Genomic DNA, 14,108 nt, shown 5'->3' on the forward strand with positions numbered 1-14,108 from the left:
CTTTTATCCTCTCCCCACAGAAACCTGTTGAACATTCAGTTGATTTTAACAAAATAGATTGGGGAATTAACAACTTGTAGGTTATGGTAGATTAGGCAAGGTAAGACATTCATTTTTAACATATTAAACTGTCCCTGTAAAGATATTGCCAAACTGCTCCATTTGTTTGTACCCTTTAATATAACATGAAGAAGCTTCTGAAAGTTTGGCAGACAATAACATCAATATTCTTGGATATTTTGGGTGCATCTACACCTGTGCTTTACTGCAGAGTAGAGTAATTAGCTCTGCAGTAAATCACCATTTACACATGTGCCAGTATTAGGGCACAGTAAATTAATTAACTCCACTGTAAAATAGTACTGTCAGAGATGGTGATCTCATGGTGGAGTAATTTACCGTGCTGAAATGTGTGTGTAGATGTAAACCATAGGCATAAATTGTGCCTGGTCAGCCCAGCCAGCTGGGGGCCCTGCTCCAGCTCAAATCACTGCCATCCTAGGCACATGTATTGATGCTGCGCTTGGGAGCAGCTTACATTGGCTCAAACAGCTCCAGACTTTATTGCTTCACATTAATCACACCTGCAGATACATTCTTTAATATCCAGATGAACTGTGTTGTCATTGCCATTGAAACTGCCACTTGCTAAACATATCTTTTGTGAGATATGTACTTAGTCCAAGTGTCTCAAGTTAGTCCAGTTAATTTTATAACCAGATAGATTGCTAAAACTGATTAATGACAGGAGGGCAGGGAGTGATGTCTCTGTCTCTGGCTGTGACAGAAGTATTAGTGCATCATCTGCATACAGCAGGATCTTGTGTTCATTATCTGCTAATGCCTTTTATAGTGTGCTTATTCCTTATAGCTGTGGCCAGTGGTTCCAGTGCTAAATCAAGTAGAAGGGTGGATAATGGCACACCCCCTTTCCCCTCTTTCTTGCAATGGCTACAATAACATATTATTGGTCACAGCTCTTCAAGTAGAATTTGCATATAGCAACTGTATCCACCTTATGAATTCTTTAAAAGAACCCATCTTTTTGTAAGATACGAAAGGTACCGCCAAGAAACACAATGAAAGGCCCTCTCTGCATCAAATACTAAAAGAACCATAGGGATTTTCGAAGTTTGTACTGCTACTACTATATCAATAACCTGATGAACGTTATCTGAACCATGCCTTGTTTTGATAAAGCCTACTTACTTGATTTTTGTGAATGAATTTTGGGAGGACCTATTTTTATTTGTGTGATAGTTGCCTTGGCTGTTAGTATCGATCCTACAGGTTTAAAGAAAAAAGTACTGAGAATTTAAGACAATTAAGAAAGAAGAACTAAGGTGCATGTGTGTGTACAGAGCCAAAATGGGAAAACAATACAGGGCAGAGGATAATGTTATGACTTAGGCACTTTACAACAGAAATGCACCTATGCTTTATATATAACCTTGTTCATCAGTTGATTTCAAAATCCTTTACGGAGGGGATCGGCATAATCATCCTTGTTGTGCAGATTGTGGAGGATGAGGCCCAGAGAGGTGATGTGATTTGCCTGATGTCAAACGGTGAGTTGGTGACAGAGCAGAGAACACTTAGTGGAAGAAAATGAGTAAGCCCTGACCCTCAAACCCCTGATTATTGTATTTAGCTGCAGCCCCTTGAATCATGATGGATCTTGCTTAATGTCCGAGGAGGAGAAGAATCTTTATACCATGCTGCTAGATATCCACAACATTTTGATAACCATGGAAGATGACGGGGTGTGCTTAAATGAAAATTGATACGCAATTTGCTACTGTTATCCCAAAAGGACACCTGCATTTATTAAAATTTAAAATATCTAGGTTCCCAGTATAATAAAAATGGGTTGGAAAATTGTTGAAAAAGTGCTGAGGTTAAGCTCAGAGGGTGCTACTTTATAAAAGTCTTAATCATTTAAATAAGGGTGCAGTGATTCCATTTTACTGTAAGTGAAGGCTGCATGGCATTGAAAAACCACTCACACTGCAAGAAGGGAGAATGGTTACTGTATTAAGCAGATGTGCTGATACCACTGTATGCTGCTAAAGCAGAAGTCTTTGAGGGAGGGACTGTTGGAGGCATGCTGGTATAGTATGGGGGTAGCAGTGAGAATTATGGCTCTTCATGGGCTTCCCACCCAAGACTCATGAAATGCTTGGTTTCTTTTTGGCACTTCAGCTGGGCTTTATTTTCTCCCCACCATGAGTCTTGGTTTGGCATTAGGTAATTTCCCCAGGACATGGGCTGAGATGCAAGCTTTCCTTTGTATTTCAGAACTTGAGACTGGAATAACAGTCTCTGCTACTGCTACTTTGTCATGCGGATGGAAGGACCTTTTGTAACAACATGGAAGAACCACACAGAATGCAGTCCTTAAAAGGGCTTCTTAAAAGAAGTTGTGGTTTATAAATACAATAGCTGAGATGGGAGAATAACAAAGGCTCTGTGTTGTGCTGTGTACATCAGAGCCAAAAACCCTAAGAAGTATATTTCTAGCACCATGCCTGGCAGATTATGCATGCAACTCCTGTTGCTAATCCTGTGTTGTGTGGCTAATCTGCTGTACACAGCACTGAAACTTTTCCCGAAAGTGCTAACCCTATGAGGATTTTTGGTTGTAGCCATGCCTAAGGACATAGGCAGGCAAGGTTCATTGGGTAGATGTGATATCTTTTATGAGACCAACTGAGTAGTTGGAACCAAGTTCTTTGCAAGCTTTTGGGCACAAGCCTGAAAAAGGGTATCTGTGTCCAAAAGCTTGCAAAGAACTTGGTTCCAACTACTTAGTTGGTCTCATAAAAGATATCACATCTACCCAAAAAACCTTGCCAACCTTGCCAATCCTATAAGGAGCTCTGTCCATCCCTCCCTCCATTCCTGTGTATCTTTGGGTTCGGAGTTAATGCCAGTATTGGGTGAAGGTATCAGCTTTGGCAAACAGGAAAAGTCAAGGAAAATCTTTAAGATGCGTTGTTGTGTTATTATAGCTATTAGAATTAAGCTCACCATTATTGAAATGGATAAGGTATAAAGTGTGCAATGGGGGAATAGAAAATTAAGTTCTAGTGTAACTGAAAAATATCTGTCCTCTATTTTCTCACTGGTGACCTGGGCAACTGTTTTCAATTTAAAAGTCAAAAGCCTAATTCTAAATCTGCCAGCACCACAGCATTCTCTTCAAATATGAAGAAACAAAACATGTTCCATTTCCTAGACCATCGTGGAAAGCTAAAAGCTGATCACAGAAGCTAGTTATAATTGGAGCCCAATCTGAATTGCTGACCCGCTTGCTCTGTGATGCTAATAAAATTTGTTGGTAAATGAAGTAACCAGTTCACTCAAACATCCAGCTTGTAGAGCTATTAAATGAGAAGGGCATGTGGTGTGTTTTGTAATACTGTCTTTATCCCGCACCTCATATTAGGGACTTCAATTTTACTCATTGATTTGAATTGGAGAGGGACCAGTTGTGTGTTAATCCCAGATCATGTGGCTAAGTCCAGAACCTAAGTCCAGAACCCCAGCAGAAATCTCATCCTGATGTGATCTCAAGTGTTGCAAACCTGTCAACTTCCAGTTTGGAATAGACAGTGGAGGCTGGGATGATGGGTGTCTCAGACAGTAATTACTTCAGCAGTCATGAGTGGCCAAAGTGGTCAATGTCCTGGTATCTTTTGCTTTTAATATTTGGGAGCTCTAGGAGTCCGAGGCCCAAACTGTGCCAGAATCATAGCTTTTTCCATAATCCATCTCTAGAAGCCAGGACAGTTGAGATTTGTGCCCCAGTTGCCCATTGCTAGTAAGGGTACCTGGGGGAGCTGCTTCTTGCTTTTGCTGGGATCCAGCTCCTTTGCCCAGTCTTGCCATCCCCAAAGGTTTAAAAAAACCTGAGTTTACTCTTGAAGTACCATAAGACTAGCTTAAAAATAATCATATTCTAAAAATGTAGTTATTTTATTATTTTGCTATAGTTTTAAAGCCTGGACAGTGTACTCTGGTCACACTTCATAGCTTTTCATTCTTTTTTTAAAATAAGGATATGCAAGTTATTTGCAAACCAAGATTCTTATAAAAGCATCAGTGACCGGAGTTCTGTAATTAAAGAAAAACTCTCTACGTGGGTGACATAGTCTCCTCCCAAACATTGTGCTGCTTTGGCCGCAGGTGCGTGTTTTTGGGTGGCCCTAGGCAAGCAATGCAGGTGCAGTTTATTCAGTTTGGGGTTGTTTGGCACTTACTCTATAACTTCTTTTCCCATTGTTCCAGTACCACCTGGCTAGGGTTCTTCAGTACATAGGTAAGGTGGGCACCTTCCCAGCTGCTGTCTGATTATGGAAGCTGCTTGTCATGTCCCTCAATGGCAAGGCAGTATACTGGTTGGTTTAGGAGAGTGAATCCTGCATCTGTGAGCTAGTTTTTTATTATCGTTATACTACAGCAGCATTAGGATAACCAGTAATTAGGTTCCCATAGTGCTGTGTGCTATAGTAACCAGTTTAAAACAGCCCCTCACCCCCCTTTCATATAGATAGGTACAGCAAAGAAGCAGGGAAAGACTGTGATAACTGTGTAAAAAATAAGCAGGGAAAGGGGAAAATGAGCCAGAGCCATGCCATTGCTGTTCTGACCTAGCAGTGGGGGAAGCATGTGCAGGGTGGTAAAAGACTTATCCATTGTGGCAGTGAAGGATAGTGCAGGGGTAAAAGGGCTAAAGCAGAGAAATAGATGATGTAGATGACATATGGGCCCCAGTGTTTTGAAAACTCAGCCCTCAACTTGCCAATGCCTGCTCAGACCAGAAACAAAATGCCATTTGGGAGAGCTAGAAAGAAAGCCAAAGAGAGAGGAAATCTAAAGTAGCAGTGGCAAAGAATATGCTGGTTAGGGATAAAATTGATTGGGCAATGATGTTTTGTTGGTTTGTTTCCCCCAACAAAATAATGTTGACAAACCATACGATGACACCTAAGATTTTTATGTTGAAAACACACGACCATTTTCTAAACAAAGTCTGTTTTGGAAAAAAATAATTGATTCCAAATTCCTATATTATTAAAAAGGCATTATTAAAAGCATGCCTTCTGCACAAAGTTTTCACCAGAGAGTTGATAAATAATTGTCTCTTTGTTAAGAGATTTTTGTTCCCTCTTTTTTTGTTGGGAAACTTTCTTGGCCCGGACAGCTGCAAGTTGTGTGGGTTAATTGTCAGTGTCACTGTAAATTTACCGGGTTTTGAAAGATCTGCTGGTGAATATTTCTGTTGTGTCAGTGAGTGTAGGTGTAAGGTTTAGAAACCTCTATTAACTTTAATACATTTTGGCATTGAGCTGCTGAACTTTGTAAAGTTCATTTGGAAGCTTCTGGCATATTTCTTTTTCAGCAGTGAGGGACTCCAAAGTAATCAAATGCAAAGGAGAAAAGTACGCTTGAATACAAGAGATCTGAAATGTCTAGTGCTTTTGAAATGTGACTGGAGGGAAAAGTATGTTAGATTCTTCCATAACCAGCTTTCTTAAAGCCCATCCTGTAAAAACAGCAGGCATCCTCTCCCCGACATCTTATAGCCAAATCGACTAAACCTGTGCAGAAGGTCAGCCTGTGGTCGATGTCTCACACATGTCTGGGGGAGGGAAGATGATCTTGTGCTCATAGGGTTTGATGGGGAGTTGGGAGCTCAGCTCAGCCCTTGGCTCTCCTACAGGTTTCCTGTATAATCCTGGGGAAGCTGGTCAGGGTGGAATTTGTTAAAGCCTTGGGCAACTTCTGTGTTTCAGGGATGTATTTGGTAGCTGTGTTGGAGATGAAAAGAAATGCAAAACTCTAGAAATCTTGGTTCGGAGACGATACCTTTTATTAGACCAACTAAGAAAGAACAGAAAAAGATTATTTTTTTTTTGGTGATTTCTTAGCTGGCCTAATAAAAGGTATTGTCTCTGAACCAAGAGTTCTCGAGGTTTGCGTTTCTTTTTGGCAACTACTGAGCACTTTCATAGAAAGCCATGCTTCATCTCTGCTGCAGCTGGCCTGCTCCCTCTGACATAGGGAGGGCTGTGTTGTCTCCTTTAGTAGCTACAGAAAGTTTAGTGCCTTTCAAATGCTAGCTTACAGTGACTTGTCCCCTGCTATGGATGTGCAAAGGGTATAACGCAGTGGAGCCCTGATCTCAGCTGAGACATTCAGGCAGGTGTGGCCGACTTCTCCCTGGGGAGTGTGGTTCAGCAGCAGGCAGGTGGGGTGGGGATGCGCGGGGAGCTACAAGTGGTATGGGGCGGCCTCCTGGCAGATAGGGGAGCAGCACAGTGGCACCTGGGGCAGGAAGCAGAACAGTAAACCAGGCAGAGAACGGAGGAGCGGACTGGCAGGGAACACAAGACATGGAGCAGAAGTAAGAGCAACAGACCTGGCAGGGAGCAGAAGGCGAAGCGGCAGGTGGGGCCAAGAGCACAGGTCGGGATGCGGAAAGCAGAACAGTAGATCAGGCCTGGGGCAGGGAGCAGAAAGTAGAACAGTAGACCGAACAGGAGGCCCAGTGTGGGGAGCAGAAAGCAGAGCGGACAGTGCAGGGTCCGGGGAGCAGGAGGCGGAGCAGCCCTGCCCGGCCGGGCGGGCGGGGGCGGCGCGGCGCGGCGCGGCGGGGCCCTCCCCCTGCCCCTCCCCCCGGCCGCCGCGCGCCGGCCCCTGGCTCTGGCGCTCGCGCTCGCGCTCCCGCGGCCGGGCCGAGCCGAGCCGAGCCGAGCGCAGCGCGGCGCGGCGGGCGCCTGCTCTGAGCCGCGGCCAGGGTCGGTCCCTGCCCCGGCCGCCGTGCCCGGGGAAGCGCGGAGCGCGGCCGGCGGCTCCTTCCCGTCCCCAGGCAGGAGCCAGGTTGCCCGCTTGCCCTCCCGGGCGCCCGGCTGCTCCCCGGCCGAAGATGCTGGCCTACAGTGTGCTGGACGTGCATGTGGTGGACGTGGAGAAGAGGAGGAACCCCTCCAAGCACTACGTGAGTACCCAGGACCTGCCACCCTGGCCATCCCTTTGCTCCCCTGCTTCCTGCCACATCCCTTAAGGTCTGTTTGCAGCCTGCCCTGGAGCCAGGTCTCTCTGTGCCTCCATCAGCCCCTACAGAAGCACTCTGCTTTGCTTCTCTTTTGGCATGGGGAGCTGGGGTGGTTTTGATCCCCCCTCCCTATTATGACAGTGAAGTAACGGTCAGGGTTGCAAAGCTGATGGCTTAGACCCCCTCCTCTCCTCCCCCATAAATGCATTTTGAACAGAGCTCAGGGGGAAATCGCCTCTTCCCCATCTGCTCCTCAGGGCAGAGGGCGGCGGACTGGAAGCTCCAGTCTCTGCTGTGTGCAGGCAGGGTGCTTGTCAAGAGCCTGTTCCACCTCTTGCTCAGATTTTTGATTTCTAAATTTGGCAGCGGTTCTCCAAATACAGGTCATGTTCTTTAGTGGGTAGCTAAAGCAAAGTGAACTTTGCCTTCAGCAACCAGCAGAGATAGGGAGAGAGCTGGTGACTGTGGCATCCTAGCCCGGGATGCGCTAGACCTCTGGATCCCATTTCCTGCGTGACCTCAGGCAAGCCCTGTAACCTCCCCGTGGATGAAATGGGGCTAGCGCTTCTCTCCCGCCTCAAAGCTGAGAGAATAGAAACACTGAAGCTGCTCAGATCATACAACAGCGGGGGCTGCGTGAGTGCTGAAGAGACCTGGAAAGAGCTGTTCAGTGGGGGTGACCTCCTCAAAAGGTGGAGTGGGACTGGACTTGATCTGTTCCCAGGCTGGAGGCGGGGGTCGTGGTCTCTGTATGGGAGCTCAGCTTGAAGGTTTTGCTGTAATTCTCTTTCCTGCCCCTTCCCCCCCTTGCAATTCTTTTTCCCCATCTACTCGAATGGATTGCTTTGTTGTTCTATTCTTTTCTTTTCTTTTTTTTTTTAAATGTGGATTTGTGTTAAGGTGGATTTGCTCTGTTCGCTCAGCAGAGATCCAAGTCGGTGTGCCAAGGGTCCCTTAACCGCCCTGTTTCCAGTGGAGCCGCCTGGCCAGAACCATGCAGTGCTTCCTCTGCTCCAGTGGGGAGCAGAGCAGGACACAGCTGCTGTAGGTTAGCGGGATTAGTCAAGGAGGAGGTGCGGAGGCATCAAATGAGCCTTTTGCTCCTTGCTCTTTTAAATTTCCTTTGGTGCTTGGAGAGGCTGACTTGCCAGACCATCAAGATTAGGTTCTAGGATGGCTTCTTTCATCTCTGCTTCACTTTCCTCCTTCACACCTCACTGCCAAACAGAGAAACATCAGACAGGGGGATCTGCAAACCTCCCAACCACCCATGCTAACAGATCTTGGCTGGGAGCTTTGCCTAAAGGTGCTGATGGCTGGCCACAGAGACCAGGCACCTTTCTGCCCCACGTCTGTCAAACACGCATCCTGCAGATTATTATTATTATTTTTTTTTTTGTGATTTCCTAGTTGGTCAAATAAAAGGTATCACTTCTGAACCAAGAGTTCTCGAGTTTTGCATCCTTCAGACAAGGCTTTTTCAACACAGGATTAAAGCTGGAGAGTCGCATGGCGCAAAACGTTTGCTCCCTTCTCAAAACCAGCACACATGTCAGTACAATCACGCGAGTCAGATCACCCGCAATTTTCATGTTGTATAGAAGATGAATCATCCAACTTCTGCTTCTCAGAGAGCAGAGGAAAACCCCAAGGAGAATTATCCATGGCATTCAGCTATTCTGAACAGCTTGCCTGAAGCCATAGTTGGTCATGCTCCTACCAGCTGTGAGCCCAAGTACTGTTGGACCTAGTCAGGGTTGAAGTGCTTGACCCAAGCGATAAAGTCACTTTTATGGTGTTCGGTCCACAGCACCCATTCGTCCGTCTGAGCAGAACTAGCTTTTAACCCCGTTCAAGGCTAGAGGGCAGTGTGCTGCTTGGAGATGCCGGTTTCCCGAGAGAGGTGCTCTGTGTTTGTATTCAGAGTGGAAGCGATAACCTTTCATCTCCCTCTTGCTTCAGTTGGGGAAAAAAGGTCTCCAGCTTCTGTGTAATGGTTCTGGGACCTGGGCCAGACCTGATAATGTCTCATACCAGCATTGGCAGCCATCTAGTGATAGGGACTGTGTTGCTTATGTAGAGGTGTCTAGTCATTCTGCCTAGTCCTGGGCACTTACAAAGGAATGTGCAAGTCCGGTGATTGGTTCTTGCTCCCTGAAACATAAACTGCAGAGGAATGAGTTACTTTTGCGATGAACTAAAATGATACCTGTGTGAAAGATGTCAGGGAATATTATTTTTTCCAGTTTGAAACAAAGTCTGTTCCCTGTTCACCTACCTGTCAAGCCTTCTCTGTGTTTCTTCAGTGAGCCGAGACACATGAGTTGTTAAAATCTGTGTCTCCGTCTCAAATGCAAATGGTTCTGGTGGAACCCCTCCTGTTTGTCAACCTCTACCCCACCCTGCATGCATTCTTTTAATACAGCTTTCTATGGCTTCCTTCCAGTTTCTGTATGCTTAACCCAGCGTATTTTTGTGGTCAGAAGGACTGGGGTTGTTTTTTGAGTGCCTTTGTACTCTGTCCTGTTGCCACTTATTCTTGCTTGTGCGGTGTCACACCCTGTCCATGACTAGGATGCCTGGGTGCTACAGTAATGCAATATGAAATGATAATGCCAAGTCTCTTCTTCCATTAGATGAGTGGATTTAACTTGTAGTTTTCTGAGCTGTGGTCCCACCTTTGCTTTCCTGCCTTGAGTAGACTCTACAGCAAACATCCACTTTTCTGCTATGGCTCGCTGTGCCCAGAGTGGTCTGATTGGATAGATTCAGTGCTTTGTTCAGTCTTAGCCCATGTGGATCTTTACTGGTTGCTGTCTTATGAGCAGCAGAGCTCCTTCAGAGGAGTGAGATTATAAAGTCCTCTCCCCTGTCTGTCAGCAGTTAACATGCCTATGGGAGTCCTGCTGGCCCTGGAAGTGGCAGCGTGAGAGAGGGAGACGGAAACAAACAAGTACTTGCATACATTTGCAGTGGCATTGGACCACTAATGTAAGTTTTTTGTATTCATGCAGCTCTGGATCTTAGTTGCTTTGTTTGTGCTCTTTCACTTCAAGATCTAGAGGTTGGGATATTCATTTTGAGCTTGTTTATGAAGGGCTTTTACTATTTAAATAAATACCTGTTTGCTTTGTTCCTATGTTTCCCCCACCCCCTCATGCCCCCATATGTGAACAGCATCAGGAAAACCAAGTCTGGTTTTGCTGAAGGCCCCAAGGGGGTCATGGAGTGCATATGCTGTGTGCATAGATATGATGCAGCTGTTTGGCTGAGGGCATCTTGGTTAAAGATTCCAAGTGCTAGTTAATTATTTGAAGGGAAATAGGTGGTAGCCAAATTCAGACAACCTCCCTGTCAAGTTTTTTAAATGCTCCAAAGGCCCCTTTTCTCAATGACCTGAGTGTCAGTCTTGACACCAGTGTAATTACCATAGGTCTCCAATTAGCATCGTCTTCCCAGGAAGGCAAGATTTGAATTCCTATGACTTAGTAGTTAAAAAAGGGAAGAAATAGACACTTATTGATTTATAAAGAAATAAGACCATCTAGCCTTCTTTTAGGCTAGATGCAAAGAAGCAAAAAAGGACACTGCTACCTCTCCCCATTGTTGCAGGATCGTTTTGCTCATATAAGAGACAAGGACATGAACACTTCATTCATTTATAGCTTTGGTACATCCCTGTGCCTCCAAATTAATGGTTTCACAGACCATACTCCCAAATTAATGGTTTGGTTGACAACTAGCCACTTTCTCATCTGCAAATGACAGGTGTGCACTGGTATTATACATTATCTTTATATATCATATAATATGCAATGCCTATATATCGTATCTATATAATATACGTTATCTTTCTGAGCATTTGTACTAGGGTGGTCACAGTGGTCTCTGAGTGCTCAGGGTAATATCCCAAGGGCAGGGATGTATGTACCAAGCTAGGTTTCTTCTTACAGCATCTCTTAGTTTCCTGTTTAAAATTGGTCTTGATTAGAGCATTATGCAATACACCATGTTGGCAAAGGTAAACATGTGCATCCCTATAACGAGCTGATAAAACCATCCTTTTGAACTTAAAGCATTTGAGTTGGAGGGTTTGAATTAGCAACACAGCTCAAACTCACATTACCCATCATTCCTTTCCAAAGCAATTATTTCCTAATGTGATTTCTATATGACTCACTATAGATATTGCACAAATTCCTGTAAATAGTAGCTGCTAACCACTTCCACCAGGCTGTCTGAACAGGATACCCAACCATTGCATGCAATAATTAATCTTTTCAAGTGGCGAGGAACTAAGTGTCTCTACTTTTGATAGTTGGCACATGAATTGCCCCTTCAGGGGGAAAAGAAAGGGTCCGTGTCAATGTCACAGGTGAGTTTGTGCCATGAAGCCATGTGCTGTAAAGAGCAAGGCCTGACAATGTGACTGTGAATAAAATCACACCGCGATTGGCCTGTGTGTGTGTGTTCAGTCCCTTCAGTTCCTTACTCATCAGTCTCCGGGAATTTTTTGGTTGGGGGATGGCAGACATGCAAAAAAAACCTGGCTGGCTGCTTCATGATTTCATCTCTTTTACGACACATCCTCAAGGTTCGCACCTAAGATGGATGCAAAGCTGTCTGCTGCAGGAGCGGATGAAGAATCCAGTCTGTGTAAATTGTAGGACTCGAGTGGCTGCTCCTGTTGGCCTTGCAGAGTTGCAGGAGTGTGTGTGTGTGGGGGGTGTCTATTCTGACCCAATGTATCAGTTGATTGTTAACTCAGCTCCCAGTGCTGCCATATAGATGAGGGAAGTTAAAGCCCTTTTTGCTGACAGTTCATGGTTGAAAAAAGGGGTTGTCTCACTCTGGTCTGTGAGGAGTTAGAACTGGCAAAGAGCTGCCTTTATAGAAAATGGTAACACTGCTCTAGAGCAAAGGGGATGTCCACCAACTTGGTACCCCACAAAGCCACTTTTACCAAGCTGCTTCTTGGAAAGGAATCTCACATTAAATAGAGAGGGATTCCCAATTTTACTTGATTTAATCATTGGTAGTGTATCCGTTACCATCCAATGATGATTCTTGCCCCTGCATGTGGCTTTGCCCTCCATTTTCCCAGCTTGGTGCCTCATTCATTTTATCCAAATGACTTTTTGGTTGGGTGCTTGGAGGGGAGCCAGTATTTTTGCTGTCTGCTTTATGATTTCCTCATCCTCCACACAGCATATTGCCACATGAGCAAAACTCACAGCCAAGGTGGATGCAGAACTGCCCTGGGAGAAGGGGACAGAGCCAGGTCTTTGTAACTCGTAGGACTTTCCAGGGGCCAGTGTGGTGGAACTTATGGCCTGTGACCTAGATTCAGTTTGCGGAGCTGCTCCTTCCAGCCTGCTAGGGTGCCAGCAGGTTCTGGAGGCGGGGGTGCATTTCAGGGAGAAGTGGTTGACATGTCAATAGAGTGAGTGAGAGCTGTAAGGATAGAGCCCTGCCACCACTGCTGTGGCAGTGGCCACTTGTCCTACTACCACTGACGCCACTGCAGCCAGAGCTGTTGCCAGTACAGAGGAGCCCTGCAGTTTGGATCTGGCTTGGGATGTGAGTTTGACACCTTTGGTTTAAGCCTTCTGAGGTGGACACTTTCCAGTGCATTCTCCAGCCTCTTTTTCTATGTTCCACTGATGTTTATGCTGCAAGACTTGAGCTCAGCAGGTGAAAATGGATACTAGAAAAAGTCAGTAGCATTTCCCATGTTTTAGTGGCTATAAGGACAGAGGCTCCTAAGTCAGCTCTGAACCAGGTTCCGTGTCCTGGGCTTTCGCTTTCTCTGCACTGTCTGCACATAGGAGAAAGCAGGGAAAGCAGAGAGCCTGGTGTGGACCTAGATCGTTGCTTTGGTCAACATGGGTCTGTCTAGATCAAAGCAGCTTTGGATCACTTCCCCTTGCTTTTGATGGGCTTCCTTTTCAGACAGTGAGGAAGAGGGAGAGGGTAACGTGGGGCCCCTGCAAGATGTGCTAGGAAATCTGGTCGTCACACTAGATGACAAAGCTAACCTATTTAACGACTTCTTTGCCTCCATTTTCCTGACAGGGACTGGATCAGCCCCCCCACTGAACCCCCCTCAGGCCCTGGGGAGGCGCACCCAGGCCAAGGATCAGGGAGGATCTAGTCAGGGAGCATCTGGAGGGACTGGATGTATTCAAGTCAGCTGGTTCAGATGATCTCCACGCCCGAGTGCTGAGGGAATTAGCTGCGGTCACTGCGGGACCCCTGGCACAGCTGTACGAGTACTCATAGTGCTCTGGTGTGGTGCCAGAGGACTGGAAGAGGGCCAATGTGGTTCCCGTCTTCAAAAAAGGGAGGAACCTTGTTGTGGAGGAACAAAAAAGGGAGGAACCACACCTTGTCTTGCATCCAAAGATGCATCTCAGGGATGTCCAGGGAGGTGATCCTCTCCCTCTATGTGGCACTGGTCAGGCTGCAGCTGGAGTACTGCGTCCCGTTCTGGGTGCCGCACTTCAGGAGGGATGTGGACAGCATGGAGAGGGTCCGGAGGAGGCCACTCGCATGGTCAGGGGACAGCAGGGCAGGCCCTACGAGGAGAGGCGTCGGGACCTGAACCTGTTCAGCTTGCACAAGAGAAGGCTGAGGGGGATCTAGTGGCCTGTTACAAGCTAGTCAGGGGGGACCAGCAGGCATTGGGGGAGTCCCTGTTCCCCTGAGCACGACCAGGAGTGACTAGAAATAGCTGTCACAAGCTGGCAGAGGGTAGATTCAGATTAGATATCAGGAGGCGCTATTTCACGATCAAGGCAGCTAGGATCTGGAACCAACTTCCAAGCAAAGTGGTGCTGGCTCTTACCCTGGGGGTCTTTAAGATGAGGCTAGATGAACACCTTGGCAGGATCATTTGACCCCAGTACTCTTTCCTGCCATGACAGGGGGTTGGACTTGATGATCTGCTCAGGTCCCTTCCGATCCTACTAACTATGAAAGTATAAAGAAGGGGGAAATACTGTCTCGTGGCTTCAGGGAAGCTGGGTTTATTTCTCTAGAAGTGTAT

At 46.2% G+C, this 14,108-nt stretch overlaps 1 protein-coding gene across 5 annotated transcripts in view; it reads left to right on the forward strand.

Annotated features, from left to right (window-relative positions):
- Nucleotides 1-6,691: 6,691 nt before the first annotated feature.
- Nucleotides 6,692-14,108, forward strand: part of SH3PXD2A (SH3 and PX domains 2A) — a 324,297-nt gene continuing 316,880 nt past the window's right edge. For 3 of the 5 annotated variants that reach the window (XM_090058574.1, XM_090058576.1, XM_090058575.1), the window contains exons 1-2: nucleotides 6,692-7,003; nucleotides 9,944-10,051. In XM_090058574.1, coding sequence (XP_089914700.1) covers nucleotides 6,932-7,003; nucleotides 9,944-10,051 — 180 coding nt within the window. In that variant the 5' untranslated portion in view covers nucleotides 6,692-6,931. The remainder of the gene's footprint in view (nucleotides 7,004-9,943; nucleotides 10,052-14,108) is intronic. The other 2 variants (XM_090058578.1, XM_090058577.1) reach the window with 2 other exon arrangements.

The sequence above is a fragment of the Crocodylus siamensis genome, chromosome 7, assembly GCF_052110815.1.
Source record: "Crocodylus siamensis isolate JL-2025a chromosome 7, ASM5211081v1, whole genome shotgun sequence".
NCBI classification, from domain to species: domain Eukaryota; kingdom Metazoa; phylum Chordata; order Crocodylia; family Crocodylidae; genus Crocodylus; species Crocodylus siamensis.